Source organism: Aquarana catesbeiana, linkage group LG12 (genome assembly GCF_042186555.1).
Source record: "Aquarana catesbeiana isolate 2022-GZ linkage group LG12, ASM4218655v1, whole genome shotgun sequence".
Classification (NCBI taxonomy): Eukaryota; Metazoa; Chordata; class Amphibia; order Anura; family Ranidae; genus Aquarana; species Aquarana catesbeiana.
This window is the reverse complement of record NC_133335.1, coordinates 181,768,706-181,790,654: the sequence shown is the minus strand read 5'-3', so window position 1 is coordinate 181,790,654 and position 21,949 is coordinate 181,768,706. Positions and strand designations below refer to the sequence as shown.

Below are 21,949 nucleotides of genomic sequence, written 5' to 3'. Positions count from 1 at the left end.
ACTGGACCCTGAGATAACAGGTCTGGGCGTTCCGGTAGTGTCCACGGGGAACCTACCGTCATCCTTACTATTTCTGCATACCAAGTCCTTCTGGGCCAAGCGGGGGCCACCAGAAGTACCGACTTCCTTTCCTGCCTGATCCTGCGAAGGAGTCGTGGTAGTAGCAGAATAGGCGGGAATGCGTAAATCAGTGAGAACCGATGCCACGGAATCACCAACGCATCCGTCCCGCATGCAAGAGGATCTTTTGTCCTTGCCACAAATCTGTCTATCTTTTTGTTGAATCGGGATGCAAAGAGATCTACATCTGGAACCCCCCATCTTTGGCATATGGCCCAAAAGACGTCGGGATGCAGAGACCATTCCCCTGGAAGTAACTGCTGGCGACTTAGATAGTCCGCCTGACAATTCTCTATTCCCGGGATGAAAACTGCCGATATGCATGGCACATGCATCTCTGCCCAGACTAAGATCTGGTTCACCTCTTTTTGAGCAGCTCGGCTCCGGGTGCCTCCCTGATGATTGACATAAGCCACTGCTGTGGCATTGTCGGACTGGATCCTGACCGGACAACCCTGTAGCCTGATAGTCCAGGCCTTTAGAGCTAGATGTATCGCCCGGATCTCCAGAATGTTGATGGGTAAGGTCCTCTCTGTCTTGGACCATACCCCTTGGACCGCAGCCTGTTCCAGAACTGCTCCCCAACCTGACAGACTGGCATCTGTTGTTACCACCGTCCAGGTAACCAGTAGAAAGGATTTCCCCTTCTGCAGGTTTTCGGGTATGAGCCACCAATTGAGGCTCTGACGCACCGCATGCGACAGGTGCATCGGAAAGTCTAATGCCTGAACCTTCTTGTTCCAGGTCGACAGAATACTGTGTTGCAGCATTCTTGAGTGAAACTGAGCATAGGGAACTGCTTCGAATGAAGACACCATCTTCCCTAGTAGCCTCATACAAAGGCGGACTGAGGGACCCTTCTTGGTCCTTACTGTCAGAATCAGCTCTCTCAAAGCAGTGATCTTTGCCTGGAGTAGAAATATTTTCTCCTGGCTTGTATCTATAATCAGACCTAAATACTCCAGTCTTCTTACTGGTTTTAGGAAAGACTTTTCTAAGTTGAGGATCCAACCCAGGTGTTCTAGATACCTGACCGTGGTCCTCAAGTTTCCATTCAAAGAGGCTACCGACCGGTCTATCAAGAGCAGGCCGTCTAGGTATGCTATGACAGCTATACCCTGAGCCCTTAATCTGGCCAGAGGAGGAGCCAAGATCTTTGTGAACACTCGAGGTGCAGTGGCTATCCCGAAAGGCAGAGCCACAAACTGGAAATGGCGCCCTCCTACCTCAAAGCGCAGAAACTTCTGATGAGCAGGAAAAATGGGCACATGCAGATATGCATCTCTGATGTCTATTGATGCCAGAAATTCTCCTCCCTGCAGGGTGGGAACTACTGTTCGAATTGATTCCATGCGGAAGGATTGAATCCTTAGGAATCGGTTCAGATCCCTTAAGTTCAAAATGGGCCTGACATCCCCATTTGGCTTTTGGACCGTAAAAAGGTTGGAATAGAAGCCCAATCCCTGGTCCTTTGCGGGAACTATCATAATGACCTCCTGCGACAAAAGTCGCTCTAACGCTAGAAGGAGCGACTGCTTCTTCTCTGGGTCTCTGGGAACATTTGATCTGAGGAACCGAGGAGAAGGGAATTCCTGAAACTCCAGCTTGTACCCTAAGGTTACCGTGGAGATTACCCATCTGTCCTGGAAGTCCTCGTGCCAGAGCTCTGAGAACTGTCGCAGTCTTTCCCCCACTCGAGTGAGCGGGGGCGCCCCCTCATGCAGAGGTCTTAGTGTTTTGCCTAGTAGGCTTCTTTCCCCAGGACTTCTTTTGTCCCTGGGGTTGACTCTTGTCTCTGGACCCCGATGGAGGCGGCCGTCGAGACTGCCTGGAGGCTGAAGCCCCCGGCGCTGGGGAAAGAGTCCGTTTGAAAGAGGGACACTTACTCTTCTTCTTGACAGGTAAGAGAGTGCTTTTCCCACAAGAGATTCTCTTGATATAGTTATCCAAGTCCTCTCCAAACAACCTTGCACCACGAAATGGAAACCCAGCCAGTAGCTTCTTACATGGTGCTTCGGCTAACCAATCTTTCAACCATAGGATTCTACATATATGCACCAACCCCAGTGAAAGACGGGAGGTTTGCACGATAGAATCTCTAATGGCGTCAACCACAAAGCATAAGGCCGCTGGAAGGTTAGCAAACCCCTGGGCCTGCTGTACAGGTAATACTTTGATGACCTGCTTAACATGTTCTCTTAAGTATTGACAGACTCCAATCGCTGCTACTGCAGGTTGGGCCACTGATCCTGCTAAGGAGAAAACATCCTTCAATAGGGATTCCATCCTTTTATCTACAGGATCCCTGAGCATCTGAGCATTGTCTACAGGACAAGTCAGGCTATTATTTACGGAGGAAATGGCGGCATCAATAGCCGGTATTCCCCACATTTTAATAAACTTTTCTTCCATCGGATAAAGTGTTGAAAACTTTCTCGGCGGAAAAAAACGTTTGTCTGGGTGATCCCACTCAGAATAAATGAGCTTTTCAAGTAAAGTATGAACAGGAAAAGCATGTGCTGCTTGGAAAGGTTTCAGTGACCCCAAAGCAGAAGAGGATTCTTTAGCAGTTTCAGGTATGGGCAATTTAAATGTGGAGCAGACCAATCCAGTGAGGATCTGCACTAAGACTTTCTCCTCTTGGGAAGTCGCAGAGGGTCCCTCTCCACCTGATTCCCCCGAAGAGGAATCATCTGTCCCATCCCGATCCTCTGAAAGGGATTCATCTCCTTTATCCCAGAGCTCCTCTGTCTGAGGGTCTTGGGGAACAGAGGAAAGCCTAGTGCGTTTTCTTCCACTGAGTGAAGACGTAATCACGGCCATTAATCTTTCCTCTAGACCATTAATGGTTGAGGAAAAAACCTCTTGTGTAATATATACAGGGGCTGAAGTGCCAGAGGCAGGTGTAGCCCCTGACCCCGATGGCTCTCCCCAGCTAGCCGTCCCTGGCCCATCTTTAGGGGGGGAGGATGCTGCCGACAGGGGGCCCTCAGAACCTGAACGAGATCCCCTAGTGTCTCTGGTTCCTGGGGTGCTTGAACCTCTTCTACCCATAGTGCAAAGCAACAAGGTGTGAGGTATACAAATGAACACTGCCCGCTGAGCGATGTAGTCTGGCTAAAAGCCTTGCTACCCAATGCTCAGTCTGGTGTTACTTCAGTAAATGCTGCCTAGGAGAATGCCTGTGTCCCACCTTACATGCGACCGTCAGCTCTGTGTCTCTCAGAAGGCTGAGTGCACCTGTACAGAGTGCCTTTAATAGCCTGCAGCTGGCCTGAGTGGGAGTCTAAGCATTCTGTGCTGACGTCCCGCCCCCTCCTCTACCGCCCCCCCCCCCCTCGAGTTTTGAAAAAAACGAGCGCTACCCGCACTGCCGACTCTCCTGTCATGCTTCTGGAGAAAGGCTGGGGATGGGGGGGGGGGGGGGGAGGAAGGAGGGAGGCTGGTAACAAGATCTGCCTGAACGGCTGTCTTCAGAGATGGTGGCCATTAGGCCGCAGAGCCCGGGTGGTATAACCACTTTCTAGACCCCTGTGGCCCCTCTCTAGCCTGGGGGGGAACATTCAAACATGAGAAATCCCCCCTTCCACCTTACCTGTTTGCAGCCTGCTTGAGACGCTGGGACATAAACAGCGATTACAACACCTGAGACAGACAGTCAGCATGTGCAGGTTTGTGCTTTTGGCAGCCCCCGGTGGTCACAATAGGCATAGCATGCATTTACCTTAAAGGAGAAAAGCCACTAGAACTCAAAAATTCTGTGGAATCTCCTCTTACCTTATCCAGCTGCAGGGTGCTGTTTACACAGACCCAATCTTCACCTCTCACGGTGGGCTCCGTTTGAAAAAACCGTCAGAGACTGGGGCCCCCTACGAATAGGGGGATCCAACAGTTCTGGGACCATAAAGCACCTCGCCAGAAATTAGGAAGTTTAAAGCCATTTTCTGATCTGCGGGGTCCAGCTCTCTAAAAAGAGAAGCATTACGGGCCTGGGTACCATTCAATTCGGCCATGAAAAAACACTTTGAATGGATCCGGTTCGCCTTGCTTGCACCAGTATAGGATCTTAGGATATTCCCTTTGGAGCTCAGCACAGGACATCTTTACACGTCCATCACCTAAGACACTGGCGTAAAAACTGAGGTATCCCTGCAAGGGGGAAGGATTATATAGGGGGTTGAACTTCCTGATAGGGTGTGCCAGTGTCCAATCACCAGTGATACCTATATAACCCATCAGTAATTACTGTGGCTCTGTGTCCCGTGATGTTCGAGAAAGAAAAATGTTTTATTATTTCTAATCTGTAGCTTTCAATAACTGCCTGACGACCTGCCCAGTGCATTTACTGCGGCAGGTCGGCTCGTACAGGCACAATCACATACCTATATGTCACAGCTTTCTTCCGGGTCCCTCTGCGCACAGCCAGAAGCTTCACCTGCCATTCGCTACAGCACAAGCCAATCAGCGGAGTCCAGCCAATGATTTATGGCCAGCACCCGCTGAAAGTTTTAGCGAACGACAAATGACAGCGGGTCCTCAGCCGGTGCTCTTGGCTTCTCCTCTTTGGCAAGTGCCCCCATAGCAAGCGGCCTCATGCAGGACTGATCCAGAGTTGCGCTGCCTGCATGCATAGACACAGACACTCCCTGTCCTGTGAGGAGAGAGAGAGCGGCGAGAGCTGCTGCTCTCGGGCATAGGGCTGGATCGAGATCGGCCCAGGCAAGTATAAGAGGGGGCTGGGGGGATCCTAATCACAGAAGGTTTTTTACCTTAATGCAGAGAACTTTAAGCCTTTAGAACCACTTTAGGCTGTTTGAGAAAGTTTGGAATCCTTGGATAACTTGCATATCTGGACGAAAATTAGAAATCCTGTGCCCTGACCTCATAGGACAGACAGGTTAGAATATCTATTCAGATGCTTTATTTCTTAGATTCTCTTTTTCTTATGTTTCTCTTTATTTATATTTATGTTATGTACAATAATGTGATGTACACCAAAGTATTTCTCCAGAAGAACGGTTTCAAAAAACACAATGCTGAAGATGGGGAAAATCCCCAGAGTAATTGTCATGACTACTAGCAGATCCCATGTACGCAGTTTAGGAGCTTATGTATGAAGTCATTGTGTAAGTATGCATATATTATTATGTACAAAAGTTTATATTAATGTTTGTACCACTTTGTACCTTTCCTTTATATAAACCAACAAAAGCTACTGGAAAATAATAAAAAAACAGCAAATATTTACAATACACAGTGCATTAGCAAACTAAATGCCATTCATTTTAAATAGAGGCAATCTGCATACATAAAAAAAATATGAAAATATAAATTGACACCCGGACCCATTGCTTTACATACTTCTAATTTTAAAAAAATGTTAGCGTTTTGACGTTATAATTTTTCTTAGTAAAGCTTTTTTTTTATTTTTCCGTTTTCGACAGAAGACATTTTTAACCCAAAAAATGACTTTTTATTTTACCAATTACCAAAATTACCTAGGGGTAAAACTCACTTATCTAAACCTAAACTAGTTGCAGGAATCAAAAATGTCTTTAAATTGCTGTATATAACTCATTAGTGTCATGGTTCAGGCAGTGTGCATACCATTCTCTGATTCCTCCAGGATCAAATACTGAGTGATCCCAGAATTCCTGCCCTCAGAACTTGTGACAATACAACCTGGAAGCAAAAAAAAAAACAGAAATGAGCATTCCAACAGCAAACAATGGTGTATCCCATGACGCCCCCAGAATGACACATTTAATAAAACTACAATTCAAGGACAACAAGGCAGTCTCTCATGTCAACCACACTTTAGCTTTCATGTTCTAACAAACACTGGGAAAATTACATCTGGACAAACGGACAACAGATTGGGGAGTCTTGGCACTATTATCAAATGAGACAATGAGAGCATACTGAATAACCTTTGGCACTGCTGCTATAGGTGCAGAATAATAATAGCTAATAATAATATTTTAGCTATAAAGCTGGCCAAAGGGTTTAGTTTAGGGTAAGGGTTAAAGTTAACCTAACCTGGTGTAAAACCTTTCTAAGTTAAACACTGTGGTTAAAGAGGAGCTCCAGTCATTTTTGTGTTTATTAAAAGTCAGCAGCTACAAAAACTGTAGCTACTGACTTTTAATAAACAGACACTCACCTGTCCCTGGATCAGCGATGTGCTCATCCGAGCCGTCCCTTCCCTGTCTGCTGTCCCCTGCGCCACAGCTTGCGGCATCACACCCGGGTGCCCAGTGCACGAGCCGCTCTGTGCATTGTGAGTGGTCCTGCAGTCTTTTGGGACTTGTGACATGTCCCAGATAACCTGCGGGGAGGGAGGGAGGGGGAGGAGCAGAACTTCTGCTTGGATCACCTAGACGATCCGCTCAACCCCCGCAACCAAAAAAAAGAGACATTTGGGGAAGAGGGGGGACTTAAAGTGGAACTTCCCTTTTTGGGTGGAGCTCTGCTTTAAGTTCAACACCTTGTGGTGTCCACAATTAGCAGGCGGTTAAGGTCATGTCACATTGATAGCACACAATTAGCAGAAATATGATCCCTGAAGAGATCACCTCTTCCTAATGTATCACTCCATTGCTGGCCAAAACACTATAGAATCTTCTTTGCCAGTGAAGGGGAAGCAATGTAGGGACACTTCACTTATCTGCCAACTAAGGGAAAGTAGCTGTAGCAACTGGTGACTATTCTTAGTGACTTACCAGTGATAGTATCACTAGTCTTCAAATCAGTCCCTGTGTTATTATGGAGCTTCTTGGATCCTAGGCTCTAGCAGTATATAGGATATCTGCCCAATCAAGATTGAGTCCCATTCCCTGTCCAGCCATTGCCAGAATCCCAGTGGGCAGCAGAGGTTCTGAACGTTGAGTAACGGAAGGTAGGGCTTAGTTAGAAGGGAGCTTTGACTAATTTTTGACAAAAAATTTTGGCAGAAAGCCCCATGCACAGCCTGAGCCTAGGATCCAAACAGCTCCTCGGGGACACAGAAGTGGATTGAAAGACTAATATCAGTACTTGCACTTTAGCACTGTTGTCACTTTAGAAACAATTTATAACAGAACAATTTCATGTTAGGGTCGAGGTGTAAAAATGAGATTAAGTTAAATATTAGAAGGGAGACTAAAGCTGGCCAAAGATGGCTCAAAATTCGAACTGTGGGTGGTCCTGCTGGCACCACCTGGCTTGACAAAAAAAGATTAAAAAATTGACTGAGTCAGATGGCATATTATTGGCTGAACAGTGACTGCATCCTATCAGAAGCAGTCACTGTTTAGTAGCTCACTGTATTCAGGTAGTCACTACATTGATCCTCGCTGTCCTTTGAATCTCGCACCGAGCAGCTACGCGGCTGCACGTTACAGGAGGTTGCTCGCTCAGAACAGGCACCGTTCACAGATTTTTCGCAATTAACGCAAAGCATTGTCTGCCTGGGCGAGGTGGAGAGGTGACGTGGTAACGTTACACTCTCCAGATCATAAAATCAGACAAAGCCTTGTATTAACTGAGAACACAAGGTTTCGCTGAGCAGGCGACACCCTGTGGTTACTACGTAGCAGAGCAGATGCTCAGCACAGAACCTGGAAGACAAGGATAACTGTAGTAGCGGTGACTACTACAGCATGTCTCCAGACCTAAACCCTATTGAGCATCTGTGTGGCATCCTCAAAACGGAAGTTGGAGGAGCACAAGGTCTCTAACATCCACCCGCTCTGTGATGTCGTCATGGAGGAGTGGAAGAGGACTCCAGTGGCAACCTGTGAAGCTCTGGTGAACTCCATGCCCAAGACGGTTAAGGCAGTGCTGGAAAATAATGGTGGCCACACAAAATATTGACACTTTGGGCCATTTTGGACATTTTTCCTTAGGGGTGTATTCACTTTTGTTGCCAGCGGTTTAGACATTAATGTCTGTGTGTTGAGGGGACAGAAAATTGACACTGTTATACAAGCTGTACACTCACTACTTTACATTGTAGCAAAGTGTCATTTCTTCAGTGTTGTCACATGAAAAGATATAATAAAATATTTACAAAAAATGTGAGGGGTGTACTCACTTTTGTGAGATACTATACACACACACACACACACACACACACACACACCCCCTCAGTCCACATTTTCTCAGCACACTATTCATTTTGTTTGTAGCCTCTCTTTCTCGTGCAGTGTTCTAGTCTTCCACCGACTACACAGGTCACGGGGCCCGTTTTTAAATAAATATGCAAAGCTACGGAATGGCAGAGTTCACACGGGGACGGACTGTGAGTAGCAGCCCGAGGTAAACTTGGAACAAGTGGTTCTGAGTCACACTGCTGCTGACAATACATACACATATAGCAAACACATGATGGAATGGAATATCCCAAATGCCAGCTCTCTCTCTCTGTACCTTGAATAAGTTGAGGGTTGATTGATCCATGTATAATGCGATCTACAGAGTTTGCTGTATAAGCAGTTCCCGAGACTTCAGAGGGCAGGATGATGGTTTGAGGTGACTGGGTGAGGAGTGACTGGCAGATGCTGCACACTCCAGGTACAGAACATGAGTTGGGTTGACAGGAAAGCATCTGTGCATTAGATATTCCCCCCTAGAAAAGCAATTAAGAACATAATGAATAAATAAGTAGATATTCTTTTTAAATGAAGCTGAGTTATGAGCAACTCTAAAATTCAAGTGGAACTCCAGCCAAGCTTTTTATATCTTGGACAGGGTAGGTAAGCATGGTACGGAGGGGGCATAAAAAAAGGAAGAGAAATCAGGCAGCAATCATTTTTTTTTTTTACAGATGTTCTAACTGTTCCATGTATTGGTTAAAGACAGGAAAAGAAGTTTGAGCCAGACATCCACTAAACCAAGAAAACTGAATCTGCCATCACTTCAAAATGCCAGCTAATGTATGCAAATCCCAGTTTATTCCCCTCAAAATCAGTGTACAAGTACACCTAGATCTACCTGCATTACCCATGGTAGGATCATCACCGATCCATTGGTAAACCTATTTCACATCACGGACCAAATAATATACCAAACACCCTTGGTCCCCAGGCTTTTCCTTCCTCAATTTCAGATTTTAAATGGCTTGATTTGAAAAAGGGGGCAAAGAGGTCAAAAAGGGAGAGTTGTGTAGATAATAACAGTTACTACATGAGCAGAATACATATAGGAACATTGAGTTTTACTTCTTCTCTACTTAAAAAAGCTACCAAAGAGCATAAACTCAAGGTGCCCACTCATACCATTTTTCATCCAGAATAGCATTGTCTGGTTCCTTCTACAAAGTTCTCTTTATAATGGAGGACTTCATTTCTTCCATCCCCATCTGCCAACACCCTCTCTAATGCGTATGTTATGTGCCAGCAGGGCACTCTCTGGACATGGGGCTGGTGAATGGAACTTTGCACCATGTTTAAAGGGGACCTTCAGTCATTTTTTTCAACTTTCCATCTATTAAATCTTCTGCCCTTGTTGTTTTAACTGTGGATAGTAAAACATAATTTTTCTGCCAGTAAATACCTTATACCACTTAAGCCCACTTCCTGTTTCTTGTCTGGTCATTAGCCTAGGCTTGTGACATAATGCACAGCTCTCTCTCTCACTCTCTTGAGTTTGCCAGGAGGGGGGGGGGGGGGGGATGAGTCATAAGAGGGCCAATGAGAGCTGCAGAGCTAGAGGTGCCTCTGTGTGTCTGTGTAAATCCAGGAAGTGAACAGGCAGCATCTTCAGCTGCCCACAGTTAAAATGGCTGCAGCCAGACTTAGTGGAGGGAGATTTCTGCAGCATATTTAGCAATCACAGTATATATATAATAATATGCAAAGTGGTTGGAGGGAAGCTTCAGAATGGCAAAGATGTTTTTATTATAAACTATGTGAGCAGACTGCAGTTCCTCTTTAAGTATAATTTAGTAATTTATTTATTTATAGGTCCTCCAAAGCAAAGTGAAAGTGAAGAATGGCATGGAGGCGCTCAACTATGAGGAAAGATTAGAGGAACTAAATTCATTCTCTCTTGAGAAGAGGAGATTAAGGGGGAGGCATGGTCAACATGTATAAATACATAAGGAGTCCATATAGTGAACTTGGTGTTGAGTTATTCACTTTAAGGTCATCACAAAAGGACAAGGGGACACTCTTTACGACTAGAGGAAAAAAGATTTCATCTCCAAATATGGAAAGGTTTCTTCACAGTAAGAGCTGTGAAAATGTGGAATAGACTCCCTCCAGAGATGGTTCTGGCCAGCTCAGTAGATTGCTTTAAAAAAGGCCTGGATTCTTTCCTAAATGTACATAATATAACTGAGTACTAACATTTATAGGTAAAGCTGATCCAGGGAATATATGATTGCCTCTCGGGGGATCAGGAAGGAATTTTTTCCCCTGCTATAACAAATTGGATCATGATTTGCTGGGGTTTTTTGCCTTCCTCTGGATCAACTCTGGATATAGGGTTGTAAAGATGGGATTTTTTTTATTGGTTGAACTAGATAAACTTTTGTCTTTTTTCAACCTGACTAACTATGTAACTATGAAGAGAAAAAATAGGTGCTTTGTGGTGCTTGCCTTTTTAGTAGCACTCTTAAGCCGCGTACACACGAGCGGAATGTCCGACAGAAAAAGTCAGACGGAAGCTTTTCATCGTCTATTCCCATCGTGTGTGGGCCTCATCGGACTTTTTTTTTTTTTGAAAATTCTGATAGACCGAGAAATAGAACATGTCCTAAATATTTCCGACGGAACCAATTCCTATCGGGAAAACCGCTCGTCTGTATGCTGTTCCGACGGACCAAAAACAACGCATGCTCTAAAGCAAGTACAAGACGGAAGCTATTGGCTACTGGCTTTTGAACTTCCTTTTTCTAGTCCCCTTGTACGTGCTGTACATCACCTCGTTCGGGACGGTCGGACTTTGTTTTGACCGTGTGTAGGCAAGACCGCTTGAATGGAATTCCGTCGGAGTTCCATCAGAAAAACCTTCGGAGTTTATTCCGACGGCTAAACCGGTCGTGTGTACAGAGCATTAGGAATCCTTCACACCACATGTGTTGAGTTGCGTTGATTTGGACAGATGGACACAGGCTCAACACTAGGGAACATAGAAAATGCCCTGTTCACACCACAACACTATGCAGTGCAGCTCACAGTGCGCAACAATGTTCTGCTATGCACAGACTTGAGTAAAGTGTCATTTTCTGACATTTAAATAAAGAAAAAAAAAAAAATGTAAGCAGTGTCTTGGGTAGAAACAACATAATCGCACTGCCCTTACAGAACAGACACCAGCCTGCATTGTGTTAGTGTGCAGGCTGGTGTGCACAAGCTTTTTCTGTTGTTTATTTAAAACTTAAAAAACTGTTCGGTCTTTAGATTTGATTGGACATTCCCTTTTTCTAATTGTTCTGCTGACCACTGTCTCCAAGAATAAAATTGAGGGAAACCCCAAAATTTTGAGCTGTCACCAGAACAGAAATACAAGGAAAATCTTCCATTGGGGACACTTATTCTGGTGACAACTGTCTAGGAGGGGATTAATCTCACTTTGGAGAGATTTCTGCTGACTTCCTGACAGGGATTTAACCCTTCCCTACTCTAAACAAAGAAAATAGTTTGGGCTTTAGATATACTTTAACTTTAAACCAGGGGTCCCCAAACTTTCTAAAGAAAGGGCCAGTTTACTGTCCTGCAGACTTTCGGGGGACTGGACTGTGCCCAGTTTTAACTATGCCCGATCTCTAGTATTACAGGGAGAAATAGTTAGTGTCAGTGAGAGGAATAGTGCCTCAATATTGGAGTCAGTGGCAGGAATAATTGCCTCAAAGGCCAGATAAAGGCAAGCAAAGGGCCACAGATTGGAGACCACCTTGCTTTAGACCATGGCCCTCTAGCTTTTCCAGAACTACACGTCCCATGAGGCATTGTAAAACTTTGACATTCACAGACATGACTAGGCATGATGGAAATTGTAGTTCTTGAACAATTGGAGGGCCATAGTTTGGAGACTCCTGCTTTAGACCATCAAAAACAGTTAAAGCAGTAAAAAAAAAAAAAAAAAAGGTTCAGTTTAATTAAACTTGGAGTGCTTCCTTTAATCAGCACTACCAGACAAAAGCTATAGTCTTTATACACATCACAGGGCTAGATTTACCCACAAGGACCTCTTTTTCTCACAGGGTTAAGCCCGTGGCTTTGTGACATTTTGAGGTCTTTGTGCTAGCATAACAGGCAGAAACAGGTGAGCAAAACTGCAAAGACTACACATATTTGTCTTCGAGACAATTTGATGAATCAGCTGATGGAAAATAAAACAACTCAATGAATCAAGTGTGCCAAATGCTTTCTTTCTAGATCAACTGTTCTGTGCAAGATTCAACTTGAAAAATCATAATCAGTAAATAGTATTGCAAAATAAAAACACATACGGTGTAGTCATGATGCATGGTGACGTTTGGCACTGTTGTGACTATATGGCTGGTGCTTTGTTTTGTGGTGGGATCCATAACACTAATGCTGTTGGCACCCATTACGTGGTTCAGATTGTCCCCATTATCTGCGTTCTCTTTTAACAGAATCTCTTGCGGAGTATTGGTGTTTGGGCTTGGTACTAGAACTATGCTTTTAGACGTCATGTCATTCCTCATCTCTTGGTTTCCTGACTCAGCATGAATAATTTTATTAGTGGCTGGCATTGGAATTATTTTCTGATTGTCTTGTTCGTAGAAGCAGGTTTTCGGTACTCTCTCTTTAGTATCCATTTGGTTGGTCTCTATGCTACTTGCGATTGGGTTGTCTGCGTTTGTTTCCAGATTTTGGTTATCTATTATCAAGCACGGAGTCACTTCCTGTAAGGCCTTACTGACTGGACTTTGTTCGATATCAAGCTTTTCTGTTTTCTTTGTAACAGAGATATGACTCATTGAGACTTCACTTGCAGCCTCATCTGATGGCCTCTGTATTGTGGTTAGATGCCCATGTTGTGGTCTATCAAGTGTTTGATTAACATCAACCTCTTTATTGTTATCTGTACTCTTTGTTACACCTGACTCTTCTATGCCCATGTTGTCTTGGCTGTGCATGATGCTGGGCTCCTGGACTTCCATGTTGTCCTTCCCATATAGATCTTCTGTTTCCATATCATTTCCCTTTAATTCATGTTTCTTTAGGTTGTGGGACTCAGCTGTCTGTGTGTCTGCTGGCGTGCTGACCTCCTGCGATGTTGAATGTATCAGTGCTAGATCAGTGCCATTAGCACTCATGGACACCGTGGTGTCTTCCTGCATCCCATCAGAACAGGGTCCATCTATAGTACTTCCATCAACTCCTTCCTCCATTACTAGACACAGACCCTGTGTAGACACATGGGGACATGAAGGACCAAAGATTAGAAATAATAAACATTTTAACAGGGCCAGGACAAGGGGTGGGCAGGAGGGTGGCTGCCCTGGGCACTGTGGTATCGTGTGAGGTTCGGGGACACCACAAGAAGATTGGGTGGAGGGGATTTGTGTTGGGAGGGGGAATTTGGGGGTTGCGCCAGGAGGTAATAATTGTTCTAGGAGGAGAAATTTAGAGAGGTGTGCTAGGAGTGGTGATTTGTGTTGCGAGGGGAGATGGGGTAAGAGGATTTGTGCTAGCATGGGGGATTTGTGGTAAAAAAAGGTAATATGGTGGTGGTGGTGGTGGTGGGGGGGGGGGATTTGTGGCAGGAGGTGACATTTTTGGGGGAGGGGAATTTGTGCTGGTAGGGATGATTTGGGGGCATTTGTTCTAGGTAGGTAAATCGGGGGGGGGGGGGGGGGGATTTGTGCTAGGATGGGGGATCAAGGTGGGGAATTTGTGCTGGGAGGTGGGGATTTGGAGTGGTGGGGAGAATTTGGAATTTGTCCTCGGTGGGGAAATTTTAGGGATAGAGAAAATTTTTTATGGGGGGGGGTGGGTCAGGGGTGGAATTGTGCTGGGAGCATATGTGGAATGAGAGGATTTAAGATAAGCATGCAGATTATCGTTCAATTTTTTTTGGGGGGGGGGGGGATTTTTGCTGACACATAATACTCATACATCTTGGAGGGGAAGGGGGCGCAATTTGGCATGTTCGCCCAGGGCTCTAGATGACCTTGTCCCAGCACTGCATTTTAAACATAATCAACATTGGTAGATAAACCTTTTCCTTTTTATACATCAAAAACAGAACTTTGTAGCAATCAAATTTAACCATGTGACCATCTGGAGGCAGAGTACATTCTATATAAGGGCCGATTTGAAATGATAGCTCTGTGTAAATGGTTGGAGGATGTGGTTTGAATTACTCAGGAAATCCAGAAAGTTTTTTGTTTACCATATGTAGAAATGGGAAAATGTAATGAATGCAACACGTAAACTTGTCTCGAAAACAAGCATATCATGTGAATATTTTAATGCAATATATAAAATGGACCAGCAAGAGGTCAGTTTATTATCTGTGCTATCATGGATTAAAGAAACGTGGTCACTTTTTTTTTTTTTTTTATACAACGCGTATATGAAAATCATTTCAATGTGTATCCTCAATCTTGCAATTTGAGATGGAGAAACTTGTACAACCTTTTGTTGTTAACCGCTTGCCGACCAGCCGTCGTCATTATACTGCAGCAGGTCGGCATGATCCCGCGAACCATCGTAGCTGTACGTCGGCCCTTTAAATGCCTATAGCAGGTGCGTGCACGCCCGCTGCACTGCGAGGGAACGGATGCACGTGGCCGGCGGTCGCAATGACCGCCGGCCACATGCGATAGTGGGCACGAGAGCCAGGACACACAAATCCCTGTTTTGTGGGGAGAGACAGACCATCTGTTCCTACTAGCTAGGAACAACGATATGTCTCCTCCTCTAGTCAGTTCCATCCCTCCACAGTTAGAAACACAAATGAGGGAACACACTTAACCCCTTGATCGCCCCTAGTGTTAACCCCTTCCCTGCCAGTGACATTTATACAGTAATCAGTGCGTTTTTATAGCACTGATCGCTGTATAAATGTTAGTAGTCACAAAATTGTGTCAAAAATAAATAAATAAATCGCTGATCACCGCCATTACTAGTAAAAAAAAAAAAGTAAAAATGCCATAAATGTATCCCATAGTTTGCAGACGCTATAACTTTTGTGCAAAACAATCAATATACGCTTATTGCGATTTTATTTTACCAAAAATATGTAGAAGAATATATATTGGCCAAAACTGATGAAGAAATTAAATTTTTAAAAACATTTTTGGGGATATTTATTATAGCAAAACGTAAAAAATATTGTTTTTTTTTCAAAATTGTTGCTCTTTTTTTGTTTATAGCACAAAAAAAAACAAAAAAATGCAGAGGTAATCAAATGCCACCAAAAGAAAGCTATTTGTGGGAAATAAAGGACGTCAATTTTGTTTGAGTACAGCATCGCACGACCACGCAATTATCAGTTAAAGCGAAGCAGTGCTGTATCACAAAAATGCCTGGTCATTAACTAGGCAAATCTTCCTGTCTGTAATGCCGCGTACACACGGTCGGACTTTTCGTCTACAAAAGTCCAACGGACGCTGACGGACTAAAGCTGGCTGGTAATCCGATCGTGTGTGGGCTTCTCCGGACTTTCAACTGACTTTTTTAGCCTCAAATCCGACGGACTTTAGATTTGAAACATGCTTCAAATCTTTACGTCGTAAGTACGACGGACCCCGAAATCCGCTCGTCTGTGTGCTAGTCCGACGGACAAAAACCCATGCTAGGGCAGCTATTGGCTACTGGCTATGAACTTCCTTATTTTAGTCCGGTGTACGTCATCACGTACGAATCCGTCGGACTTTTGTGTGGTCGTGTGTAGGCAAGTCCGTTCGTAAGAAAGTCTGCCGCAAGTCCGCCGAAGGTACGTCGGAAGTATGTCGGACAGGCTGTCGGACTTTTGTAGACGAAAAGTCCGACCGTGTGTACGCGGCATAAGTGGTTAAATTAAAAAAAAAATATATATATATAATTTTATATATATATATATATATATATATATATATATATATATATATATATATATAGATCTCCATCTCCTCGAAAGTATAAAACTATTCCATCAGTTCCATGTTTTGCGAAATCTGGGGTAAGCCCCATGCCAAAATGCTTACCCCACATGACTTATGCCAAGGCATTGGTCCATGACACCAAGCACTAGAAAACTTTTCATATCTGTTGCTAACATTATGGTATGGTATGGTTTCTCAAAGAATAGGTACAGGAACTCCTCCCTTCCGAGTCACCCCTTGACTCCGCCCCCTACCCACCGCCTAGCACCATTCCTTTGTTCCAGCCCTTACCAGTAAAATAGATCTAGCAACAATGGATACTCCAGTGACAATAAATCAACAATGGACAATGGGCTCCCAACAGCCAGCATCAATAGACCCTTCAACAGCCAGCAACATTAGACCCCTACCCTTAACAGTAGACCCCTCAAAGCAACGAGTGACCACCTTTAACCTAAGACCCACCCCCAGCAACAATTGATCCCCTACCAGCAACAATAGATCTCCCCAGCAACAATAGATCTCCCCAGCAACAATAGATTCCCCAGCAGCCAGCATCAATAGACCCTCCAGCAGTCAGCAACAAAGACCCCTCCCTCAACAGTAGATCCCTTCCAGCAATGATTAACCCCCCAGCAACATGAGATCCAACCCCAGCCACAATAGATCCCCTATGAGCAACAGAAGACCCCCTCCCAGGAACAATAGACCCCCTTCCTCCACAAAAATAGATCCCCTCCAGCATCAATAGACCCTCCAGCACACCCCAGCACCCCTTGCTATTACATACATTCAGTTCTGGAGGTGCCGGAACTGCGTTCCCCTGTGTTCCTGCTGAAAAAAAGCCCTGTGGTAGGTAAATCTTTAATATCCTTTTTTAATTCATCAGTTTAGCTTCACTTTATCCTCCATACCAAACAATTATGCGTATCTTTGTACAAAATGCAACAAAACTTATTATTTTGTTATTTCATTGATCACTAAATAAAAATGTTACAAATAAAAGGTAACATTAAAAAAAAAAGGTTTTGTGCATTTCCAGCAAGTCCAACTTAAATCTAAAATGTATACTCAGTATATTTATAATCATGCCTCACAATATATTGTTTTTTTATACAAATAGTTTTTAGTAGTGAATCTGGTGCAATTTTTCTGACTTTCTGAAGATCTTTCTAGTACTGGACTTCCTGTTGCTGACTGTCAACGCTAAGCCAATTCCTTGTTGTCATCAGTGTTGTCATCCTTCTGAGGGTACTCCTTCCTATTAGATGTACAGTACAGCCCAATGGCTAACCGAAGAAGCTTGTACTGCTGGCTGATCACACTGCTGCTAATTGCAAGGCAGTGGCAGCCTGCAAGTGAAAATGCTGTTGCTGACAGAATCTGAAAGTAAGAAACTTTGTAACAGGTTCACAAAAAACATTTGCTTAAGAAAACCATACAATGTGTGGTCTGTTTGAAATGCCACTTCATGCATTGACATACCTTATTAGACCCCATCTGTCTGGACAGAATTGTCACCTGCTGACTAGGCACCATGGGCAGGCAGCTTAAAGTGATTCAAAATTAAATAATGTTTTTTTTTTGTTTTGTATTTTAAATAACAAACATGTTATACTTACCTGCTCTGTGGATTTGCACAGAGTAGCCCTGATTTTTTGGGTCCCCCACCGGAGGTCCTGGCTCCTCCCCCCTTTAGAGTTCCCCAATAGCAAGCATCTTGCTATGGGGTCACTTGAGCAGGCCCGCTCCTGAGCTGAGCTTTGTGTGTCCAGTCACACACGGCGCACGGCTCGGCCTCACCCCCGCTCTCTCCTCATTGGCTCACTGGCTGTTATTGACAGCAGCAGGATCCAATCGCTCCTGCTGCTGTGTGAGCCAAAGCTCTCATGCACTTCGCTGGATTGAGATGGGGCTCCAGTAAGTATAAGGGGGGCTAGGGGGAGGAGCTGCACCCAGAAGGATTTTACCTTAATGCATAGAATGTATTAAAGTGTTTGTTAAGTCTAAATTATAACTCACTGCTAGCCCCTCTATTATAGGCAGTCATACCACACTATGCAAGTCATTACTAAAAACGAGGCTTGTAAATACCTATTTAGAGCGATCTTCAGGCCATCACGTGACTCGCGGCTGCTGTATACCAATGGATGGCGTCAGCCGGGGAGGTCACATGGCCGCTCAGCCACTCCTGCAGAAGCCCTGTCTCGAGATGTAAAGCGGCCAAGAGTCACGTGACTGGCCTGAAGATAGCTCTAAATAAGTATTTACAAGCCTCGTTTTTAGAAAGAAACTTATATCACAGTGTGATATACCTGCCTATAAAAGAGGGGCTGGCAGTGACCATTGTAAGTTTTTTATGTTTAATAATAGCAGCGAGGCAGAGACAGAGACACAGAGATAACAGGCAGGGAGGAGGGGTGAGAGTTGGAAAGAGGACAGCTGCGGATGATGAAGGGACGCACTCTGACCACGGTGGTCAGGGCTCAGCAGCCCTGATTTTCGTGGTCAGTGCAGAGAGGGGATACAGGAAGTGGCAAGATCAGCCAGGTTTTTTTTACAGCTATAGGGGGGCAGATTACACAGCAAAAGCACTGTGCTGTTTAATCTGCTTTAAGGGGTTTTTTTTGGGTTAAACACTTTAAGGTAAAAAACCTTGAGACCTGGTATGCCTTTAAGAAGACCACTAGGGGATTGTACTGTATATCTCCACAATTGCATCCATTAGGGCTGAACAAACATCACCTACTGATGATCTGCAGGCACTAGTGGACGGTCATCTTACATGCTATACTGCTTCCCCTACTTGGTTACCACAAGAAAACACTTGGGAGATTTTTAACCAATTTTATATGTCCTTATACTCTTTCTGCCTCCCATCAGATTTCCATCCCTCATCCCTGGCTTCCTACTTGGATCCCTTGGTGCTGGGTTGGTTGACTGATAGTGAACATACTCCTTTGGTTCGTGAGATCACCCTGGGGGATGTAATAGCTGCCATATTTTCCTTTCCCATTGGCAAGCTGCTTATGCCCGATGCCCTTCCCATTGAATTTTATAAAACTCACCTTGAGTTCTTAGCTTCCAAGCTGGCTTCCGTATACGAGTGTTTAAATTCTGGTACTTTACCCCAATCCATGCAGGGGGTACATATCATCCTATTACCTAAACCTGCCTGTTATAGGTCGATAGACCTGCTTAAATGCTTTAGCTTCTTAATAAATTTCTCAAAACCAGAGTGTGCCAGGTCGTTATTGTTAACTCCCTGATAGATCTGGACCAGGACAGGTCTTATGCCCACCAGATCCAGGCAGAGCTGTCCTTTCTCTCCAACCTAGTTTGACCTTGTAATGGAACTCACTGCTGAGGCTCTCTGGATTTCCCTAACATTAAAGGCCTTTAGGTGGGCTGGTTGGAGGAACAGGTGGCTCTATATGCAAATGATCTCTTTCTAAATGATGCACCCCCTCTACAAGGACTTCTTACCATCATGGATATGTTTTCAACCTATATGGGCTTACGGGTTGATTGGAATAAATCCCAACTAATTCCAGTCGATGGGGGGGGGGGGGGGTTGCGACAATCATCCACTGTCACCCTTCCGTTGCAATGGGTTGACACCTTCACTTATTTGGGAATTTTTGTTTCCCATAATGTCTCTGACTTTAAAATCTTAAATCTGCACCCAGCACTGTTGGATGTTAGGAGGAAATTGAAGGCATGGGGCAACCTCCCACTCCCTTTACTTCCACAATGGCTTCCCCAAAAACATTTTCACACAGCTCAACTAACTGTTTATATTCTTTTTAATGGGGCTCACAACCACCAAGGTACAAATTTTCCACCCTTACTCACCCTACCCTAGGGTGATTTAGCGATGCCAGACTGTTATAGGTATTTTTCGGCCTCTCAGCTGGTTACAGCCCATTGGTGGCTTCAGCCTAATTTTAATAAGTCCTCTAACTTGCCATCTTACAGTCCCTAGAAGCTCTTTGAAATTTTAATTTTCCGGGGCCTTAAAGCACCCTATGCCTTGACTCAATCTATGTGTGCTAATCTAAAGGCCTGGAAGGAAGAACTTCGTTATGAGCCACTTCCTCCAACTACTCTTTCTCCACATACTCCCTTGTGGCCCAATCCCTCTCCCTCATTTTTATAAGGGCATTTTTCGCCTCTTTATGTTTTGTATTTATATGCAAAAGGAATAAAACTGAATTTCTAAAATAATAAAAATTTAAAAAAAAGAACTCCAGGATTTACCACCCCCATCCCTCCTAACCCTATACATATTTTTTTCCTGAAGTCTTCTAGCAAGTCCAGTGATTTCATAGCAGCTTTCTCTTTGGTCTGCGGTGGCTGGGATGGGCATTTTTCCAGGAATGAACAGGCACCCACATAATAACAAGGGAGTCCAGGAGTACTGTGAACCCAGCCTGCATGATAACACGCACTCCAGAGTGCAAGAAACAATTAGGCCGGGCTCACAGGAAATGGGCTGAATGACATAACTTCCGTTCTGTCTAAAGAGGACTGCTGACACTGGACTGAGGAGGAAGCCAGGGACAGTGCTGATGAGTGCAGAAGGTATGACGAAACTGGAAATAAGTATTTCATAAAGGAGGGGTTGATTCCTACTACTTTAGTTGACTGAGTGGCCAATTTTAAACATTAGTGCATTGCAAAAGAAACTATCACCACACAAACCCATGCAACTTTTCTGCATTTTCTGTGCTAGTCTATTAGAAATCGATGAGCATTAGTTTTTTCTTTCCTTTGTGCTTGTGCAATCACATTTTAATGATGCATTTCGCCCCTTGGTGCCCAATCTGGAGCATGGGGGCTTTTTTGTGCGGCCCTCAGAGCTCCTGCAGACACTTATCTGTGTTTCCCTATTACCCTGTTATAGCAGTAATTTCTAGCAGTCTCAAGCAATATGTCTCCAGTCTATGGCTGTCTCCTGTAGCATGTCCCCAGTCTCCAACCACTCCTAGAGCATGTTCACAGTTTACTGCAGGATGTCCACAATCTCTGACAATCTCCTGTATCATGTCTGCAATCTCTGACCATCTCTTGCGTCATTATTACAATCTCTGACAATCTTTTGTATTAGGCCCACAGTCTCTGACCATCTCCTGTATTGTGTATGCAGTCTCTGACCATCTCCTGTATTATGTCCACAGTCTCTGACCATCTCTTGCGTCATGATCACAATCCCTGACCATCTCTTGTCTGACCATCGCCTATATGTTCATAGTCTCTGACCATTTCCTGTATTACGCCCGCAGTCTCTGACCATCTCCTGTATCATGCCAGCATTCTCTTTCATCATGTCCACAGACTCTGACCATCTCTTGCACCATAACCGCAGCCCTTGATTATATCCTACTATGTATCCCCTGTCTCTGACACTGAATATTCACTGAATTTCATGTGCTACCCTTTGGTGATGGGCCACGCTTGAAGCCCCCGTTTGAAGAAAGTTGTCAGAGGCAAATTGCACATCAGCACATGTCACATCTATGCATGTATAGCTTTAAAGGCAAATAAACTGTTATTTCCTCCTGGTCAGCCTGTCATACTGTTTCATGTATGAAGGGAAGATTACATTTCACCCATAAATGCCATCTCTACTAGAAGCAAAAAAAAAAATCTTTGCAAAGGCAAATTACCGTCGAGGCAGGTCAAGCTGGGACAAAACTTGGTCAGGCCTCACAGAGCGTGCCCTGATTTTCAGATCAGGAATGTTGCATAATATGAAAAATTTCGAAGCTCATTAACAAGTGA

At 44.4% G+C, this 21,949-nt stretch overlaps 1 protein-coding gene across 1 annotated transcript in view; it reads right to left on the bottom strand.

The window, feature by feature from the left end:
- Nucleotides 1-21,949, bottom strand: part of ZNF335 (zinc finger protein 335) — a 142,534-nt gene that overhangs the window by 61,404 nt on the left and 59,181 nt on the right. The window contains exons 2-4 of the mRNA XM_073606265.1: nucleotides 12,557-13,480; nucleotides 8,530-8,728; nucleotides 5,728-5,802 (exon numbers count right to left, since the gene is read on the bottom strand). Coding sequence (XP_073462366.1) covers nucleotides 5,728-5,802; nucleotides 8,530-8,728; nucleotides 12,557-13,465 — 1,183 coding nt within the window. The 5' untranslated portion in view covers nucleotides 13,466-13,480. The remainder of the gene's footprint in view (nucleotides 1-5,727; nucleotides 5,803-8,529; nucleotides 8,729-12,556; nucleotides 13,481-21,949) is intronic.